Source organism: Gymnogyps californianus, chromosome 11 (assembly GCF_018139145.2).
Source record: "Gymnogyps californianus isolate 813 chromosome 11, ASM1813914v2, whole genome shotgun sequence".
NCBI lineage: Eukaryota > Metazoa > Chordata > Aves > Accipitriformes > Cathartidae > Gymnogyps > Gymnogyps californianus.
Genome location: NC_059481.1, coordinates 20,390,214 through 20,411,995, shown reverse-complemented (window position 1 = coordinate 20,411,995; position 21,782 = coordinate 20,390,214). Strand labels below are relative to the sequence as shown.

Here is a 21,782-nt window from a genome sequence, read left to right as displayed (position 1 = left end):
TTATTGGTCCTGTTCATCCAAAAAGCATAATGTGCACACATGTTTCTATACGTTCTGAAGAAACAAGGTGATCACCAGGTAGTGAAAATAGGGAAATGTTTTTTAAGAAACCTTTTCTAGTTGCATCTAAGAAGATTATGTGATTGGTTTTTATAATACAGTCTGAAATGCTTTCTGTCCAGCAGTAAAGAGATCCATTCTACTTTGTCGTTAATGAATAAAATTACACATTACGAATTTGTGGGATTGTTGCCCAGTTTTGTTAAAATGAGAAGTTAGTGGATATTGACCATTGCCTGAATATGCTAGGATAGTCTTTGTGATTCTTTATCAAGCCTTCCCTTGACTTTTGAATCAGGTCTGTCATTTGGACAGATAGACAGATACTTCCACTGTTGGACCTACCAGTTGTTCCTTGGAATATCAGCTCTAGAGAAAGGTCAGCAGCTGGCCACTGATAGGCATATCCAAGCTTCACAGTTATCTTGTCTCGGGCAGCACATGGCTCCTTTTCAAAAGTGCCTTCCAATTTTACAGGATTCTGATTTTGAGCACTTTTCATCTAGTTTTCAACAGCAAGAAGCTCCATCTAATAGCAGTGCCAAAGAACAGTGCTCACCTCCCTTGTGATCCATTGTAGATTGTCAGTTGTTTATGCACCCAAAATTTAAGGGCAGCGACAGTGTAGAAATTGGGGGCATTGTTTTTCTCACCTTGTTGTGTAAAGAATTCCTCCTTGGAAGCATGCTGTGAGGCTTCAAGAACATATACATAGTGTTTTGAACAGGAAAGCGTGTGTAAATTGTGTGTTTGTTGTACTTAATAGGTGTTAATTAGGATTCTGTTTATAAACATGTTTTCTCTCATGGTTAGCTATATGCCAAGCCAAAACCTTGGCAAAAGAAGAGAGATCTGATACTTCATTGAAAGCCAGCCTATTTATAAGCATGCCTGTGTGTTATGTGGTCTCTTGCTCCTCTTCCTTAAGGATATTTGCTCTAAGTCCTTCTTCATAATCCTCTCATTTTGACAGCAAAATTGATTTCATGGTGGTTTAATTCTGCTGCTAGAAATAAGAGGTTCCTCTTTCCAGTAGGCAATAGGCAGCAGGAACAAATTCATTCTTGGGAGAAAGAAGTGTTTCTTTTTTTGGATGAATCCAAGGTGAGGGAGTGAATGTGTAGGGAATGAACAAGCTTCTGTGGAGTTGTTCCCTGGTGGGAAGGACATCTTTATTCATTGGATTCTCTTCATGCTTTGGAGATTTGGAAGCTCCCCCTTGCAGGTAATAATCTGAGGCTTTGAGACGGGGAAGTATTGTGAGCCCTTTCTTCTCACTGAGACCATATGAGGTCATTGGGCAGTATCATGCTGATTTTAGTAACAGTGGTGATGCAATAGCTAACCCAGAAACTAGCAGACTCTAGACTTACTGCCTGTGGGCAAAGAGCTGGCTGAATTAATTCTGGCTTCTCCTCACTTCCAGCTGCAGCACTGAGTTAAAGAACCTAAAATAGATTACTTCCCTAGCGCTGCATGTGAGTGGTCATAGCGCTTCACACGCTGCGAGTCTGTGCTGGCACACGTGTGGGATGGAGTTACATGTAAGGTAAACACCGTTTTCAGAAACAGTATGTGTTGTGAAAAAGTATGAAAAGCTGTGAAAGGTGGGAAGGCCCACAGCCAGACATGTTCCTGAGAGTATCCCAGGAGTTGTTTCTGGTTTTACCCTGAAGTTTAGCCAGAGCGGGCAGTGTGAGCCTGTGGCTGTGACACTGAGCAGAGGACTGCAGAGCTCTGAGCAGTGTTCTTGCTTGTCTCCCAGCAGACTTTCAGCAAGACATTTAATCCCTTTCTGTTCCTCATCTTCCCACCTGTAACAGAGGGATAAAGCTTCCTTTATCTCCAAGCTCCTAGGAGTCTGTTTAGATTGCAAGTTCTTTGAGGAAGAGAAAACACCTGGCACAGTAAGGCCCCTTTCTCAAATAGATGCCATGATATATAATACCTGTAATCGGAAGCGTCGTTCACCTGCCGAGCAGATATCTTCTAGCTTGGGAGTTTCCGGACTGTGACCTCTCTCAGAACTGGTTTCTAACAGCTGTGCAGACAAGTTTTCCTGTCTTCCAGGAGTTTTTGAGAGTCTAAAATTTGCACCTTTATAAAAATTCCATTTTTATTTAGATTTTTTAATTTTATTTTCTGTCTGTATAAATTCCTTAAGCATTCAGTTGAACAAGCATTTCAATTTTTAAAAAAAAAAGGAAATGTAAATTTTTGTTGAAATACTACTGTTCAACAATCATCTCACTTTTTTAAATTTTATTTTGCTCTTGGAAATATTTCAAACTGGGAGCTGATCCAAAGATGACCTTTCCCCACAGACAGTTTCAACAAATCAGTATTTTTCCAGTGAAAAATATCTATCATTGGAAAATCCTAACTGGCACTTTTTGAATGCTGTAGGGAAGACTTTGCAGGCAGAGACCTGCTGTCTAAAAGCTGGTTGCTGAATTTACAATTAGCAGTAATACAGCTCTTTTGATGGCTTCTTCTGTATCAGCGTAAGCTCTGAACTGCCACTCATATACAAGCAACTTCCTTTCAAGTCCTGCCATTTCTCACTTTGCTATTTCCCCACAAAGCTGGCTATTTAACTATTAAAAAGTCACTCACTGCGACTGGTTAGCTATAGGACTGTTTAATGGGGATTTTTGTTTGGGTTTCTATTGTAGCTGAGGAGGATATATGATCTCTTTTGAAATGAGCTATTAACATGATAAAACATCTTGGGAACATACAATACCAAAGCTGATGGTTTAATCTTTGCTGGGGTATCTGAATGCTGTATTAAATACAAGGGACTGCACTAACGAGTGTTTGAGCTTTGTAGTGGTATGGCACTAGAACACAGAGCTGAAGTGCAGTTACCAGATTTTTCTGTAACTGTTTCCTGAAATATGCTTTGCATTTAGTATTCTGAATCAAACACAGGGATACTATAAAAATCCTATGTTTTCCATACCTCAAAGATGGGAAATTTCAGAAAGGTTGGTGTTGCTAAGAGAGATTTTTCCTTTATTTATTTATCTCCCTATAAATATATGTGTGTGTGCATGTGTGTGTATACATGTATATATATGCACATATACCTATCTATATACACACACATACACACATGTACGTGAATATTTGCACCCATTGTATCCATAGGCTGAGCTCAGTTCTGTAGTCGAGCTGGTACAGACACACCTGTTGGAGGTTACCTGTGCCCATTGCTTCCCCTAGGCCGTGGCTTATACCTGGGCATGTTAGCTGGCTTTATCACCTTCCACGTTCTTATGGGCTATGGAGGAATTCTGATTGGCAACCAAAATTGTACGAAAAGCTGCTTCATTTTTATGACTTTCTATTTCCACCCCCCCTTCCTCCTCCCAGTTTTACATCAAAGAGGAGAATTTAACCCTGACTAGTGTACATGCAGCTTACAATCCAGGGACTTGAAGCTGAAGCTTAACAAATACTGGCCTTGCATAATGCACAGATGTTTAGCAATGGTGCTCATATGTGTCTAGAACTTCTTTAGGGATGTAGTGAATTCCATTACATCTTCAGCCAGGATGTCTCTCTGACAGAAAGCAGAATCAGAGGGTTTCCTTCTGGAACCACGGGACAAAACATCTGTCTGGGTCATTCAAGAGATCAGGCTGGAGGGTTTCTCATCACATTCTGCTCTGAAGTTTTGTGGTTATATGTAAGAGATACATATAAAAGTGGAAATACTTGCTATCTGCACCCTTCATCTGTGAAACTTCCCTTCATTTTACATGTCGGTATTCCCCAACCACAGTTTGAAAGGAGGCGTTGCTAGTGCTGCCTTCACAAGACCACTGTCCACAATCATCAAGGGAGAAGAGAGAGTCCAGATTGTCAACTAATTCCTGAACTTGCCTTAACAATAACAACGTCTATAGGTCGCCAATACAATTATTTGTAATGGCAAAGAAGCTGTTAGAGTTTAGCAAGTCTATCATGTTCATAGACTGCATTTAATTGTGTCCTGTAGCTACATGTAGCATGTCCTGCCGCTGTGGCCAGAACCTCCTATGATACCTTCCACTTAGGTCTATGACATGCTTTTAATATATCTTAACTGTTTTTGAATCCTTTTTAATCATTCATAGGTGTAGTCTTAATACAAAGAATAACCCATCACCTTTAGATCCCAGTGAGTTAAACCAGATGCAAGGGTGCTGTAGCTTTACAACTAGGAAAACAAGCATCCTCTCAGAGCTGTAAGTTTGGCATTTGGGGGAAAAACTTTTTCAGTTTAAATGGTTTATTGTCTAGATTAGTATTTTTCTGTAACACTTGTGGACAGTTAATTGATTTACTTTTTGATTTTAGTCCTCTCCAGGGAAGGCGGGGTTTTGAGAATCTGGGAGTTGCGGTATGGCACAAGTGATTTCTCAGTAAGCTCTGAAATCTCTGCCTTGTCAATTCTTCTGCCTCAGTATACCTATCTGTAAAACAGTATGTGATGTCCTTATGGCTAATTGGTGCTTAAGTGCTTTCAAAGCTGTGGGTAAACCACTAATTAGTCACAGTCATTTAGTCACAATTACTAAAGTCTGATATTTTCCCATATGCTCTACTAGTTCAGGGAAAAAGTCTTGAAAATTCATTGATTTAGACTTCCCTGGTGTATTTGCTGTTGTTTGTTTGTTTGACAATGACTTTCTGTGTTGTGGTTAATACAGATGTTGCTGAATTGTGCCGTCTGCTTCTAGTTTTTGTGGATGTTCTTTTGGTTTAAATAGTGCAAAATCCTCTTCCCAGAAAGAAATGTGGAAATAAAACAGGATGCAGATACTGCTGCGATAACTATTTTGTTTCAGTATGTTCTACATCATCTCTCTTGGTATTGGGATTTATCTCATCTGCACACTCTGCCGTACAGATCTATTTTATATAGACATACCAACATGCATGTACACAAAACACACATGCACCCACAGTCTCTTACATTACATTGTGAAAGAACCATAAGGTTGAAGCGTGTTGACTCAACTATTTAATGAGGTGCAATAAATCTTGACAAGACCAGCTGGCACTAGTGTCAGGCTTCTCATCTTTTTACCATTACATTGAAACGTGAACAATAGTGGAAAGAAATGTAGCTCTTCTTTTTCTGTTTTTGGTACTCAGATCTGTAGCACTGTATTGAAATCATCCACTTTCATGGAATGCAAAGCATGGTGGATGCTGTGGAAAATGTTAACGATGTAAAGGCCCCTTTTCCTGGTTCTTTTTCTCAAATTCTGAAGACGTATTGATCTGACAGATCACTCAAGTGTGCTCAGCATTAATATCCCTGCAACACACGTTGGCTGAGCAGAGCAGCAATGTTGAGTAATGATCCCCAGAATGTGTTTCAAGTCTGGTAGCGAGATGTGCTGTACCTCTTGCTGCTCGTGCCCTCACATCTCACTTTTCACATTCTCTAACACATTGGTCTCTAGCAGCTACTTCTCACCACCAAACCTTTACTAATTTTGCCCGTCTGTCACCAAGCTCGTCCTCTGCTGCACGACACACCATGAAATCCTTTCCTCTTTCTCATTCCGCCTTAAGATCTTCTTCTCCCAAGGGGCATTGCTGGCTGATTATAGCTACCACCAGGTCCAGCAGGGCTGACTGTGTCACTTGAGTATCTTTTTAAAAAATACAAGTAACTAAGCAGCTCGGACATCTACGCATGTGGCATGGTTCCAAAGCACCCATCTTGGCCTCCCGTATAGGATTCTTTTTTAATGGACCAGATTTGTTCTTGTGAAAAGAAATCTGTTCAAATAATGCACTTCTTGTTTTGGGTGGGTTTTGTTCCTGACAATGGCATCCATCAATCTCTTCTATGTTTCCAGCCCCACCACTTAATACCAATCTGTCCTTAAAAAATAATTGTTCCCAAACCAGCTAGATGCCTCTGGATTCACTTGAGAAAGATTGCCTGAGCTTTGAAGTGTATCCCATAATGATAGCTGACATCTCCAAAAGTAATAACTGCACCTCGTTGCTTTGTGATTACAGCATTTGATGTGTGCTGGGCTCTGGTGCCTGGTGGAAGGAGATACATCCTGTAAAACAAAGTTGGACCCCCCTCTGGATGGCACTGAATGTGGCGCAGACAAGGTAATCAAAATGCTCAGTAGCAGTCACTTTGTTTTTTCCAGCATTGTCTGTGGAATAATGTTTCCAAGATGTTCAGTATTTACCATAAACCCATATTTTATACTGATTCTGTTACAGAAACTGCTCAATTAACAGCTGGATTGGGTTAAATCTTTCTGATTTTATGTTACGTGTATTTCAGTAGCCTCTGGAGACCTCAGTAGTCAAGTTCTTGTGGTCTAGGCATTCTACAAACACTGCAGGAAAACCCCATGCCTCACTCTGCTAAGTGCACAGACTGAGTACCCTGCGAGTCATGTTAGGTAGTAGCTCGCTCCTGTCACTTCTGTTCATTGCTGCCCATGGTGTTTCATGAGTGAGGTGTTTTTTCAGTGTAAGCTAAGGTAGTAGAGTTCTTGGCTATATTTGAGGTAGAAAGTGTGAAGAGCATTTAGGCTGACATTTGGGGAGTGGAGAAAGATGGGGAAAGGAGAAGAGGCTACTTAAAAACTTCATGGTTTCTAAAAGTAGCTCAAAATGTGTTGAGGTCAAATTCAGTGATGTTCAGTTATTTTTGAAGTGTCATTTGCTGTACTGTATGTATATACTCAGATGACTAAGGCATATATGGACTTTCCAGAATCCAGGTCAATGTAGAAAATTGCTACAAGAAACACAAAATAAACTCTCAGATTAGTGAATCTCCCTCCACTGAAAATCACCATTCCAGTAACTGGCTTCAGTGCCATAAGAGTGGGAGTTACTGAGGCTCAGCTGCTGCCTCCCAGCTGACCTACTGTGCTAACAGAAGTTGACTTAAGTGAACATGTTTAACCTCTGAGATGGGCTGTGCTAGGTGGTATGTGGTTCATAAATGTTTGTGCTTGATTCTCCCAGTGCAGCTGATAACTTGTTAGGCTACAAAGGAACTTGACTGGTTTGGTAACTGCCAGCCCACCTACTTACTAGTTTTGGATTCTAGTATTTTTTGTATGTTGTATGGTTGGGGAGGTAAGAAAGGGTAAAATTAAAAAGCTTGTTGCTAAAATCAAAGATTAGAGACCTTTTCTTTGCTTGCAAATAAAGATAAACAATGACAAGAAAAGCTGCAAAGCATGACAAGGAAACTGAGACAAAAGATTTTTAGATATACGTTTTTCTAACTACAGGAGTCCTGGTGATTCGTAAGATTGCTTAGCAGTGCTTACTGTGTCATATCCTGGACAGAGCAGGAGAATGGGCCAAGTTTGCTGCTTGGTCAGGAGCCAGCGCAACCTGTTAGAATCAAAGGTTTTTGGGGGCTTTAGCCAAGTTAGGTCCAAAATACCTCAATTATTTTGTACATACTGGGAATACTGCTGATGAAGACATTGCTTTGGGGTATAATTTCTTGGACTCGAATTCTGTGAAGAGTGTGGCTTTAAGTCTTAGCACTTAGATAATTATCTACTTTATAAAGCAAGGGGCTCAATTCTGTGATTATTTTTTTTAATGACAGAACTCCCTTCAGGGGTTCGGTGAAGGTGACACTTAGATTTCTATGTTTCATCTCCTCCCTTCCTCCTCCTCCCACCTCCATCTCACTGAAGCCTTGAATCTCTAGAAACTTAAACATGGGCTTGTTGTAATCTCTCAGACATCCTTTTAAGTCCACCTGTGCAGGAATGTTTGCAAGATCAGGGCTTCTTTCCAGCCTGTGCTAACGCAATTGCATTTCAGTGGTGCCGAGCTGGGGAGTGTGTCAGTAAAACTCCCATCCCTGAGCATGTTGATGGAGACTGGAGCATGTGGAGTCAGTGGAGCATGTGCAGCCGGACGTGTGGCACAGGAGTGCGATTCAGACAGCGGAAATGTGACAATCCCCCGTAAGTCTTCACATCGTGCTGATTTCTTTTTGCATGTAGCGCTTAGACAACCCTTGCTGCAACAGTAGAGGGAAGAAATGGGCAGCAGAGCTGTTCAGAGGACATGAGAGATTTCTTGTTCACAAGCAGCAAGGACCAGGTCAAAATTCTGGAGTGACTCGGAGTGAAGTAGGTTCTGTGGAAGTGGCTTGAAGGGTTACCATTGGAAGTGGCTCATTGCAATGATTCAAACATAGACGCAATTGAATTAAAAACATGCAGTTTGGCAGAAAAAAATGATGCTGTGTTTCCTCTCCAGCACTGCAGTGAATGAGGAGGGGTTGATCTGGATCTACAGACCAAACTGAGCCAGTATGTCTTAGAGATCAGTTTTGCAGGGAGTGCTGTCTCTGGGCTTGGGAAGCGATAGAGTGGCTGACAGTGGTCATAGTGTCATATAGCTGTGTAGGTAAAGCACTTTGAGATATTCTGTACATCAGGATGTGCTGCATATGAGAAGGAAAGTTTTCCCGCACGCAGAGTGCAGTGGGTGCTGTTTAGCTCCTGCACAGTGACTACAAATAAGCCTACATTCTCTGCTTGTGTTTGGATTTTTTTCTGATTCAGGAAGAAATATAAGTGTTGTTCTCTCGCATGTGCCATCCTTCATCCCTCAGGTCAATTGAGGCACATCTGGAAGTCTTTTCTTCTTATGGGAGGCCTGAACAGGTTACCGTGGTGGCCATTTAACTGACCACCCCTGTTTGTGTGCATTATAACTGCTGAGATGAGTGAGGGTGCTCACAATCTTGAGAGCAGCCCTCCAAGTTGCATAACTCTACCTTTATTCAGATTTTAAGGTTTTCTCCACAGATAAAGCACAGAAAACTTTTCTTTTTAAATTGGGGCTGAAGTTCTGGCTAGCAACATAGTCACTTTGAAGACATGCCTAGATGATGGATAGGCACACACTGGCTGCTGCTGAGCTGTATTCATGTGAAAGGGATATTTTTGTTTATTCCTCTCCTTAAATAACGCTGAACTGCAATTGCATGTCTATAATGTCCAGGCTTGATTTTTACCAGCTCGTTTTCCTGAACAAGGGACTGAGCTGGTTTCTTTGCTGTCAGCTACAAAAAGTCTCTTTAACCACAGTGCTGACCAAACCTAAATCCATTCATCATCATTCTTTAAATTACAGGAAATGCTCCCTCCAAGATTGCACACTGATTTTAAAATTCTCTTGCTTATATACATTCTTGGCTGGGGATACACACGTGATCTTCTTTTGCTTCAAATTCCTGGCGTCAGCCCACTTCTGCAGCTGGTTTATTCACTGTCCAAAAATATTGGCTAAGGGATTTATCTTTTATTTTATATATATTTGGTCTTGGGATTTTTTTTTTTTAACTGGAATCTCTACTCCTGCCAGCTGACTTTTGAGCCTGTGGGACTATCAGTATTTTTAAACCAGTTGCTTCACTGTTTGATTTGGTTTTTCCTCTCTGTAATTTCTCTGAGTATTTGCATGCATTGCCTCCAAATGGTTGTAAGGCAGTGTGTCATGAGCCAGTTTGCACGTGCAGACGTTTTGCGTTGTACTGCCTTGTGTTCTTGTCTAGGCTTTGGACTATTGTTGTACAGTGGGATTGAAGAGAAAACCACTGGCTTAAACAGAACATCAGAATGAGATCTCCACCCCTTCTCCAGTCCCCTCTTGTCATGCCAGGAGATCTCGCACAGTCACAGTTTCAGGCATGTGTCAGGGTGGGCTTGAATTATACTGTTTATTGGAAATCCCAGGGAGTGCTAGAGCCCATATTATGCAGGGCTTGGGACCTGGGATTACAGGGATCTTTCCCTTCAGATTCTTTTCAGAATCTGATAGAGATGGTGCCCAAAGTCTTGGCCTCAGCATTTGGAAAGGTGGAAGGGACACAAGGATGAAGCCACAAAAGTGGAGTGAAGCAGGAAAAGAAAAGTGTATGAACAAGTGCTAGGTAACCACTTGTGGGAGACCAGAGAGAGTGACTGTCATTGTCTTTCTTCATCTTGCATGACGAAAACCCTCAGTATCCTGTTTAAACCTGCCAAGAGGCCTGTAATACTGAAATACTATTACAGAGGTCAGTTTAGTAAAAGATTACACTCAGTAATTCTACATTCCCTACCCAAACAGTAACAGAGCAGAACATAATCAGCATGGCAGAGCTATGTCTTGTCCATTTCTCTGACTGCCTGTCCATGTCTGTTTATCTGCTTGTTCCTGAACCGCTTGAATAGACACTGTATATTCTACTAGTGTTTTACGAGAGTTAGTCTAGCAGAAAGCAGCAACGTACTACCAAATAAAGTATGATGCTGTTGGACAGACGGGAAGGTCTTGTTGGGTATATTATTTTTTGTTGGATTACTGGGAGTAGAAACATCCCCCAGATCTGTAGGATGCTCTGTTGTTTTGTGGCTGATGAGTGCATCCTACTCTTTAAATTTGGGAGAAACTACATCAGGAGGAGGCAGTTCATTTTACTCCTTAATTACAAAGGGAAGACAGGCCAGGCTGCTGAAGGGCCGAGCAGAGGAGTGCAGGCCAAAAGGCACTATGTTCCTGCAGCTCCCACTGACTGGGAGTGGTGGGTGCCCAGGAAGTCTCTGTCTCCTAATGGATTTGGCTATTACTTTAGTATTGCCAGTGACCATTATTACCAACAGTGAGAGCTGCTTGCTTCCAGTCTGCATTGGCAAACTCATAGAAAGTCCCTCACAAGTTAATGACATGTTAAGATTAAAGCCAAAGCAACTGCTGATGAGCACAGTAGATAGTAGTCCTGCTGCGTCTCCTGTTCCATGGCCATCAGCGTGATACCCTGCTCTCGAGAGAGCACTCTGTTACTCTTTGGGTATTCTGACTGCTTTCTTCTTTGGGTTTTTTTTTATTCCTGTGCATGTACACACAAACATGCACAGAGTCACTTAACGTTCAGTGGCTACATCGCTTTTGCTGTACCCAAAGAGATGGTGCTGAAACTAAAGTTCGTGTATCTGATGTCTTTATGTGAGTGCAGGGTTTATGTGGGAAGAAGCCTGCATCATGCCTCTAGTCATCTGGACTGAGTGTCTGTCTCATCCAGTCTAAGGCAGCAGACACAATCCTCCCAGAAGATTTCTGCATCAGTCTCAGCACATCTGCTGCCTTGCACGTGTCTGTGGCAGAAAAGAGGTTTTAGCAGTGCAAGCAGGCGTTTGTTCAGGCTGTTCTTGTGTTGACTCTCTGTGATGTTACAGTGTCATTGGAGATCAGCATTTCCATTAAAAAAAACCCAAAACACTCTGGGATTAATGTAGCTACTGTAAAAATTTGATCTACGCTGAAATTTGGCAAAAAGCTCTTCTATGCAGAATCAAATGTTTCTGTTGCACCGAATGCTGAATTCATCAAGTCCAGCACAGCTAGGAAATCAAAGACCCAGTCCTATAGCCAGTGTGTAAATGAACAGGGCAACTCTTGCTAGGACTGACACAAATAATTGATATACAATGAGGGCCTTGGTTTCTAATTAAATGAGTGATATAACCTGATGTTCACTGCTCTTCTGGGAGGGAGGGGGGAAGAAGCTTTTGGAATGAACTGCCATACTGCTAAAAACTGGAATTTGGCTGGAGTTGCTTTTTATAGCCATCTGTTAAAGAAAAGTAAGAACATGACTTTATCCGTCTTTGCTGATTACAGCTGGGGAGATAGGTATGTGACAAATTCAGGGGAATACCAGCAAGTAGCAAAAGAAATTATCTGTTAGGATGGCTAAGTCTTTTGCTTACTTGGGTTTTTGTTTGTGTTTTGTTTTGTTTTATTTTGCAAAGAAAATATAGGCTATTGTTGAGAGTTTGAGTTTTCCTTCTTCTCTGGGGAATCATAAATAAGAATAAATAGATTTTGCAGGTGCTTAATCCTGATGTTGGATTAGTGGCCTTTCCTGCATGTTTAAAAAAGAAATGTGTAAAATGGCATGGTTTTCGTGGATGGAGATTATCTGCTGCACAGATTTGTTTCTGGACACCCTGCTTACGGTACAGGTTATAGCTACTTCTATGTTATTTTTGTTTCAAACTGCTGAAGACAGAACCTTAGAGGACATGTGCTGAAGAGACGTTTGCTGTGTCTCCATTGTTAAGCGTGTTTGAGGCAGGGGGCAAAGCAAATGGTGGAAAGAGGAAGGTGAAACATTGTGGGTTGCCTGCCTCTGCCTTTGGTATTTGGTGTGACCCTGGGCACAGTAACGTCACCTTGGTGCCTCTAGGTTCCCCATTAAGAATATAAATACTTAACTTTGGTATTTGATGGAACCACAAATTATCTTCTGAACTGCCTGACTGTGCAAATATAAATAATACTTAGACTTTAGGTGTCATGCTCAGTGCACCTTCAAAAGCCTAACCCTGACAGGTCACCATCAGTTAAGAAACTTGTCCCAAGTCATAGGAAAAGTTAGTCAGAGCTCAGGCCTCATGTCACGGCAGAACCCAAAGTGTGGGAGTGCCTTACTTCAAGCCCTGTTCTGAAACTGCTGGTACACACACATTCTCTCTACTCGTTCTCAGTCATTTGCCTGCTCCATCTGAAAATAGATTAGGACAGGAATGAATTGCTGTTGAAGTCAAAGAAGAAATTTAGGTCAGCAGTGCAAAATTAGTCACATCCCTTGGTTCATGACCAGAATACAAACAGTTAAACACCCTATATCTTCTAAGGCAGCTGCTTAGTGCCCACAGGTGAATAGCATTTTGGATCACCTCTTATCTGAGGTGTGTAATGTGTAGGCAGCTCCTATTTAGTGATCCGTGCATGGGATACTACAAAAGAACATGCTTCTGAAGTACTCCAGAGATTCTGTTATGATAAGCCAATTATAGATCCAGAATGGAGCTTGAATAATTTTCTGTCAGAGCCGCTAAGAGCAGGATTTGCCCTCCAACAAGGAACATCTGAGAGGAAGGATCCTTCTTGCTATTTCAAGCGTTGCCTTGGACAGGGAAAATTAGGTGAAGGTGTGCCTGTGAGAAGCTATGCTGTTCCTGCTGACCCTGGTTTGTCTTTCCCGCAATAGCCCAGGGCCAGGCGGGAAGAACTGCCGGGGAGCCAGCGTGGAGCACACTGTGTGTGAGAACTTACCCTGCCCTAAAGGTGTGCCAAGCTTCAGGGACCAACAGTGCCAGGCCCATGACAGATACACCAATAAGAAGAAAAGCCTCCTGACAGCTGTCATCGTTGATGGTAAGTTTTTTCATCTTCCTCTGTAATTCCTTGCTGTTCTTTCACTGCAGCTTCTCAACCCATCTTGATTTCATCTGCAAGACTCCCATTTGTTGGTGAGAAGGCTACAGTATGTTCCCCTTAGCTACAGCTGAAAGACTAATTCAAATTAGTTGTTCTTGTTCTGCTGTTCTTTTAGCCTTCTTAACAGAAGATACAGAGCTGTCAGTTCTTTACTCATCTTTTTGTAATGCTGGGGGAGAAGTGCCTTAACTTGATTCCCAGTCTGAACAGGCACGTATTTGGGAATGGGAATTTAAACATTAGAAAGTTCAAATTAATTTGGAACTGAAAACAAGAAAGATTCCCTGGGACTTTTTTGATATGTGTCAATTCTGGGCATTTCAGCGTGATTGCCTATTCCACTTACATTCCTTTAATGCTTCCTTTGCTGGATCTTGCTGTTCATCTACTATTCAACCAGATGTTGGGGGGATATGAAAAAAGATCATAATAATGTCCTTTCTGCAGGAACAAACATCTTTTGCTGCACTCTGCTAAAAACCAGACAAGGCTAGTTTCATTTGGTCATCTTAAAGACATGCTTGAACAGAGGAGGGTGGTGTTGGAACTGATACCAGAAGACCAGACATTGGATAAGCCCTTTCCTGTGCTAGCACTGACAAATTAGGTCTGACGCCAGGACAAGCATACAGACAGCATTTCAGTTCCCATAGCAGACCCTCCAAGAGCACAATTCCTTCAGATGCCCCAGGAGACAGGCTGGTTTTGCTTGTTGTTTCCCTCTGCCCCCCTCCCCAAATAGTTTTGCTGGGTGAATGCACAATACAGAGCTACTTTCCTGACTAATTTCAGTCACAGAAAACTCTCCCAGTTTTTTCCAGGGGTGAGCTGTTTCACTCCTTTCTCCATTTCCAGTCAGGAACTATGGGTTGCTGAGGGTCCTGTAAACAGGAGAGAAAAGAAAAAAAAACCAGGTGATTCAGTGATCTTCTCTGATCAGTGCTGCCAGAATTAGTAGCGTATTGCAGTGGGAACTTCATTCAGCCACAGAAAGAGAATATGCCATTTTTTGGCCACCTGAAGGCTGAACAAGCTATTGCTAAATGATAATAGCCAACATTGTTCCTGCTATCTAGCAAAGCCTCACTCACCTGAGCCATGTTGCCCCAGTTTCCATGAATGCAAATTAGAAACCTCTCCTGCCCTGTTGCAGATCTCGCAGCTGCAGAAAGAGAGGCTGTCCAGAGGCGGTCAGACTAGCGGTTTCCTGCACAAGCTGCTCTTTCAACAGCTTTCCCAGCTCCTCTGTTCACTCTGCAAGTGAAATCAAAATCCAGCCTCTGCAAATTTGCTTTGCATCAGACACAAGGCAGGGAGTTTGAACATCCACGGGATATGCCTGTAGTTCCTCTGTCAAGCCAGACAGGTGGACAGAGGGCCGCTCAGCTTCACATCTCAGTGTCACTGTTTCTTGAAGCATGTTAGAGCACCCATGCAATGTTCTCCAGTACCTTTTTTCAGCATATCGAAGCACCACACTCAGAAGCATTTAAACAGACACAGATCCAAACCAACCTTGAGCTAATCTCCACTGTGCTTGAACTCTACTTACATGTATTAGTAAGGTGGGAGCTGATTGCAGGTTTTTGATTGCACTGGAAACTTAGAAAAGGCCTATGCCACTTAGCTTAATGTATTGGCAAACCTTCTCTCTTATGTCTGATGAGTGGAGGTACTGGACTATGCAGAACAAAACATGTTTCCATTTGAATGTCTATAGGTTCTTCCTTGGATGAAGTCCGTGAGTAGCAGAGTCAGCTCCAAAGGAAAAACATTACATTGCCTAAATATCTGTTACTTAAACATATGGCAAATGCAGTCAGCAAACCCTGACATCTGCTGTATGCTGCCAGTTAATAATACAAATCTTTGAAAAAGCTTTTTTACTGAACTCCTTCTCTAGCTAAACACAACAGTAGCTTTTCCAAAGTGAGGTCTAAATATATAATATAATGATTGCCATTAGCATGGATGAAAAATGCAACTTTTCTCTACTGATGTATTTCAAATTAATTTGGGAGTTCTTCCTCTGGATATTCTAGCAGCATAGGTTGCTGACAGAAATGTTTGTAGGACCACAAATATCAGTTTAAGGAAATAGCGGGTAATATGTATGCAAGAATGCTTTAAATTTATGTATACAAGTGCTCTTACTGGCAAACTGATGCAAGAAGTCAGTCCATCAAGAGTAGAAACGGACTGGAGAACTTGTTCTTGTAAAATCTCTGGCTGTAGCCTGAATTTTGTCTGAGATGCTCACACAGTAACTTGGTCATTCATATCAGGCTGCTAAATGTTCCGTGTAACAAACATCTTTCGTTCACAAGCAGATACATAGAAGTGTACTGACTAAATGGTTTTCTGTGTCTTAAAAGACCAATCTCATCAATGTAACCCTTTGAATATTGATATTTTAAAGTGGGGAAATGACAGGCCTAAATTGAAAGGTTCATGTTCCTTTAAAGATGACAGTATCAACAGATACCTTTCCAAACCCATTCATGTAGAGACTGCATCGCCATTGACTCAAACATTTATTTGTGCTGTTCCTAAAGGCAGTTGCTTTTGTATTTCTTTTTCCAGATAAGCCATGTGAGCTCTTCTGCTCTCCATTGGGGAAGGATTCCCCTGTGCTGGTGACAGACAGAGTCCTCGATGGTACTCCGTGTGGGCCTTACGAGACCGACCTCTGTGTACATGGCAAGTGCCAGGTGGAGTAACTTTCTCTTGTTTTATTTCTAGTGTTATGTATAGTCTGGGGCAGCTGTGTGTATCCTAGAAGAACAGGCATCCATGTGGGTGGCTGAGAGGCTGCCTCTGAGGTGAGAGGGCAACTCTATTTTATAAGATCCATTGCAAGCGCTCCACAGCCCTGTGTCTTGGTCTAAGAATTATGATAAATGCCCAAGGTATGAGATGATTACTGAACAGCTGGGAATGTTCAATGATCACATTTGCTTGTGTGTAGTCATCAAATGTCTTGGGTAGGAAGAGACTTCTGTGAGGGGAGCAGATGGGAGTGGAAATGTGGGTTAACTGCTCCATTTTGGCTTTTTGAGGAATCACTGAAAAAACACTGATGCTGCAAACTGGATTACAAATTGTCACTAGCCTGTTACAAGTGTTACATTGCCAGCATCATGATGCTTTTCAGGTCTGCCTGGTTCCTGCCTAGAAATATTGAGGAAGCTTTTCAATACCAGTTGCTCCTTGGCTCCTGCAGCTGCATGAGCCAGTAGCTTCCCCTGTGTGATTTTTGTTGACTGTATTACTATATAATGCCAAGGTGAGTTACTGTAGGGGCCCATCAAAACTGTTTGAAAGGCCTCTTTCCCTTGCAGTAAGAAAAGGTTCCCTTCCTCCCACAAACTAGATTTTAAAGCTCCACGCAATAGAGAATATAGGTTTAAAGGAGCAGATCCTGCAGCCCAGAGCACAGCCCAAGCCAGTTTTCTTTTGCCTCTCATCCGCATTGTCTTGCTTGGGTCACATAAAGAGCAAACTAGAGAGAATGTAGGGTAGGCTTACCTTCTGCTGTACCGCAATGGGACAATCAATGTCCCCTTGGTTGTCCCTGGATCGACTGGCCAAACTTTGAGCATGCTTGTTTCCTTCTGTCTCTGGTCAGACAAGTCAACAATGGAAATGAAGAGGGCTCTGTTCAAGAGTCTTCGGATTTGATTCCCTTTTCCTGGAGTGAAGGTGTGATGGTGTGATGGCCTGTAACTGTTGCAATGATGATTATTTCACTCTAGCCAAATTACATATGGAACCAAAATTAGGTGTGGGAGATTTTGTAATACAACTCTTCATGGTTTGCTGGGCAGTGAGACAGTTTGTAACACAGCACATTGAATGCTTAGGGAGGCCATCTCTTAGAGCTGGTATTTCAGATTCCTTGAAAATTTAGTGGAGTTGTGTAGACCCATACTAACTGGAGATTTAAGGTTTAGACAAGGGAAAGGAGAGAAGAAAATGTTTATTTAATGATCATAAATTACAGGAAGTCATCCGGAATGGATGCTCCTAGCAATGTGTTGCAGTTGGATTCAAGTCATTTGTCACGGACACTATGACAGGGCAGACACTTAGTGTTTTTTCTCTCTCCTGATCATGTAGCATGTGTTAAAACTTTGCTGCACACACGTTAGTGATGTGAAAGACAATTGAGTTGACTACTGCAACCTTGCCAGTGCTGGATTCTTCCTGGCAGTTCTTCCTCTGAGTTTATCCTCATCTAGATTTGTATCCTCTGCTAGGAGTTCCTCTTTTCAGTATTAGCCAGCCTGTTGTATCCACCAGAACAGCTTTCTAGCATCACCCTTTACTTCCACTAACTTCACTGGAGATATGCTGGTTTGCCCTGGGGGCACAAGGCACACCAAATTTGGCATTATTTCTGATTTCTGTGAGCAGTGATTAACAACAACCAATTTTTATTGCTTTGAGCCTTCCAGGCAGGGAGATAGATGAACACGATATTCACCTGGGTCTATAGCCAAGAGAGGCTTTGGGGGCATAATGCAGCTTTACTAATAGCAATACAACAAGATAAGTGAAAAATCTTTGTCTGGATTGAATTTTGCACTGCTGCAGGAGGCACTTCCCACTGTTTTCTGCCAAATGCTGCTGAAGAGGCGTTTTTAATTCAGTCCTTCTAATTTATTCAGATGAAGAATCTGAACAGCAAGTAGCTGGGGAGCCAGCACGAGCTTGATTCTTTATATGCTCTTTAATATGAAGTGCTTTGCGTAGAGCCAGGTTCATGGTGCATCCCAAGTTACTTAGTTTTTCCCTGTTTTCAGCTGTATCTGAAAAAACTAAAAAAATCCATTAATAACCTTTTCTAGTAAGGCCAGCTGTGCACCTCCAGCTGTGTGCCATTGACCATTACGCTGGGCTGGCCAGCTTTACTGCTCCAAACGTTCAGATCAGCCACAAATGGTAAATCAGACGTTATGGCAATGTACGTTTTCCTCTTCCAGTGAGGAGCAGTAGCCAGCTCCCCTCCAAATGAAAACCTTTATGAGCACAGAGCTTTGGAGGTACCTCATGAAAAGCAAATTGCACTCTAAGTTAGGGGCAACTGCCTTTAACTGTGCAGAGAGGTGATGACAGCTGCAGAACATTCAGTCCATTTGCATCTGGCTGAGACAAAATGCAAAATGATCAATTCAAGCCGAGCAGATTTGAAAGCCTTGTGAACTCATTTATAATACTCTTCTGCCTTATATGCAGTTTAGCGCTGAGAATTGCCATATGTGTCTGTGTACCCCATTTGCCGCAGATACTTGTCTAACTAACTGCCTATTAAACAAATTTAATTGGCATATTTATTTAATTACTCTTCTCCTTATTTCTTTACCCAGTGTAGACAAAGCCTGGCAACAAGCATTGCAGGGTGCCTGAAGAAGAGAATAAGTGCTGAAATCAGAGGGTGGTATTACTGTTATTTATTTTCTTGTGTAATCCTTCTAGTTAGAGGCTCTCAAAGGCAGGAATGACACATTGCCAGTGTAACAGACAAATTAGCAGTAACCATTGCCTGTGAACATCTAGTCTAGGAAATGTAATAGCTCTTTTCCCTTCAGCAGTAGATGCTCCTAAATGAAACTCATGCATCATTGTTGCATGATGAATGAATGTAGATGAACATGGCAAAGAAAAAAAACTGTTCTTGCAAGGAGAGGGGGATTTTGAGAAGGGAAACAGGAACAGATTCTTTGAAGCCTCAAAATACCCTAACTGCATTTGGGCACTAAGGGAGGAGAGCTTTCCTTCAATTGTACTTTGTGAACTTATTACAGTTTCATTTTAAAGCCATGAGCTGAGCTCCGATCTAAACAGTGTGAATGCAGCCTTTTGGTGTCAGCCTCACTATCCCTGAAGCAAAATCATCATAAGCAGCAGCATCTCTGTATTTATCACTTACACCTGAAGACAGCTGGAGTGAGTAAACTTGGTTAATACTTTGGTCATGCCTAGAAGCACCAGAGAGCAAAGTCAGCCCTAAATTTAGCATAGGGGTTCCTAAGTCACCTAGACTTTTTATAATCTTACTCCTTGTCTTTGAGACAAATCATAAGGTCTTCATTCGATTTTGTCCTGTCCTTGTTTATTAGAGTTGGTTTTGAGGCTGAACATTTCATTCTTGATAGTGATAGAAGTTTGTCAGAATGAGGACAAAATAAAAGCTATGTAAGAGCTTCAGGAGTTGGTCTTAAAAATTGAAGGGAGTGTTAAAAAGTTATGCCTTTAGAAGAAACATTGTAGAGTAACGACAAATGCCCTTATCCTTACCATCTTCTGAGCATACTAGATGCCTTATTCAATGTGTATGTAGGTCTTTGCCCTTTTCTTCTTGAAATGCACATAGTCTCCTAGCAAGGAGAATTTCTTTTCTCCTGAGATTTTTCAGAGACAGAAAATCTGTAGCAGGCTGGAGAACGAGAGCAGTCTGATGCATCTGAGGAGGAGGAGGGTGAGTGTTCATCTAGGCTTTGCAGCCTCTCTCTTGCCTGCGCCCACAGTTTGCTTTCTTTAGCATGAAGATTGCAGTCATGGAGTAGGGCAGTGCAACCTGCAGCTCAGATTGCTTTTTATCTTCTCATATTTATCTTCAAGTGACAAGTTGCTTTCAGAGAGAGGATTCCCTGAGGGTTTTGTTCTTCCTCAAAACTGTTCAGTGTATGTTTCATGAGTCAACAGTTGTGGAAGCAGTGCACTTTCTAACCTCTTACAGTTCTTCACTCTGTTTGTGCTACTGATGTTAATAGAAAACTGCTGGCAGAAGTAGAGCTAAAAAAGGTGTCAGATGTCACACAGCAGTGGTGTGGGGAGAAGACAAGCGGCTCAGCTGACTGTTGTGACGCACATGACTTTGTGCTGGCTTTTCTCAAAAGAGGATTAGTCTGAGACTCATGATAGCATGAGAACTTACTGGTGGAGACTACAGATTGTAGTTCAGGATGTAATCTAAGGTCTCTTTGAAAAGAGGGACCTCCTATATAGCGGAACGAGGCTAGAGATCAAGGGCAGTCTTTGCTGTGATTTAACAATTTAAGAGGTGAAGATGTTTTGGCTCTATCTACAGTTTTCTCATGAATGTTTTGTCATGTCACGTGTACTTTTAACTTGCTGGTGAATCCACAGTACATTCAATGATGACAAGCCACACATTAGGCTGTCCTGGCACAACAAAAGTATTATAGAACGACTTCCTTCGAAAAGCGATTGTCATACAGTATGAAAGGGGAGCACAAATTTGAAAACGGACACCTTTTCAAAAATAGTTTTTGCAAATTGGATAGGCAGAGTGTCAGGAGAGGGCCACAGGTGGAAGAGGATAAATTACAGTTGTCTACTGGACCTGTTGCTGGCAAACAGTTTTCTACGTACTCAGTACCCAATTTTTGCATTTGATTGATGCATGCAGTTCTGGCTTTGCCTCCTCACTTGAGTATTTTCCATGTATTATTCATATTCCTGCATTACAAACTGTGGTACAAGATGTTCCAGACTGGGTAGCTTGTCTCCATACAACAACTTGGCTTAGCACTGTACTTTGATAAATTATTTAGTGTATGTGCACAAAATCCAGAAGGATTGTTTGAACTACAGAAACCTGTTGTATAAGTGCCTTTTTTTCAATTTCTGGGTCTGTAGCAATGTCATCTGAGGCCTAAAAAGAGTATCGGGGCTTTTGGTAAGTAAGACATAGCGACAAAAAACAAGACTTTGTTGACATCTTACTACTCTTTTAGTGTACTTTACAGTGGGATATGAAAAAAAAAAATCATGCTGTTTCCCCCTATTTTTCTTCTATGTTAACCCACAGAGAGCACATAATAGACAATTCATTGTGTTGTCTACCTTGGAGGCTTTAGATGTTGCTTGTGGCTTGAGCAGCCAAGAATCGACCGGAAGGGAGGCTACAGATGTATCATATACTGATAAATATATATTATTTTCAAATCCAGAACTGACATGATAGAAGCCTCTTTTAAAGAATAGGCACTTGATATAAAATCCTCTGGTATCTGCAGCCTGTTGGCGTTTGTACAAACCAGGGCAGAGACAGGGTGGAATCAAGTCAGAGGTGTCAATTCAGACAAAGCTGGTTTGGAAGGTTCGGAAAGGGGTAGCTACAGAAAGCAACCAAAAAATGGAAGCAAAGTTGTTCCTGGGATGGGAAAAGGCTTTGTTTTACTTGCATGTTCGCTCATATAGCCTGCTCTGCTGCCAGAACACAGTGGTTTTGACACATAATCTTCAAGCTCTGTATGTGAAAAAGTGCTTATCAAGAATAACTGTATCTAGCATCCCCATGAACTGCTAAGAGATCTAAACACAAAGTCAATGGGCAAGTGTAATTGCGTATCTAATGCAGCTAGGATAATGCTGATTTAAAATAGGCAGTGCATATCTCCTGT

The 21,782-nt window shown here is 41.8% G+C and overlaps 1 protein-coding gene across 1 annotated transcript in view; it reads left to right on the top strand.

The window, feature by feature from the left end:
• Positions 1 to 21,782, top strand: part of ADAMTS17 (ADAM metallopeptidase with thrombospondin type 1 motif 17) — a 193,141-nt gene that overhangs the window by 106,258 nt on the left and 65,101 nt on the right. Inside the window, exons 11-14 of the mRNA XM_050903173.1 lie at positions 6,091 to 6,192; positions 7,891 to 8,036; positions 13,121 to 13,287; positions 15,934 to 16,061. Coding sequence (XP_050759130.1) covers positions 6,091 to 6,192; positions 7,891 to 8,036; positions 13,121 to 13,287; positions 15,934 to 16,061 — 543 coding nt within the window. The remainder of the gene's footprint in view (positions 1 to 6,090; positions 6,193 to 7,890; positions 8,037 to 13,120; positions 13,288 to 15,933; positions 16,062 to 21,782) is intronic.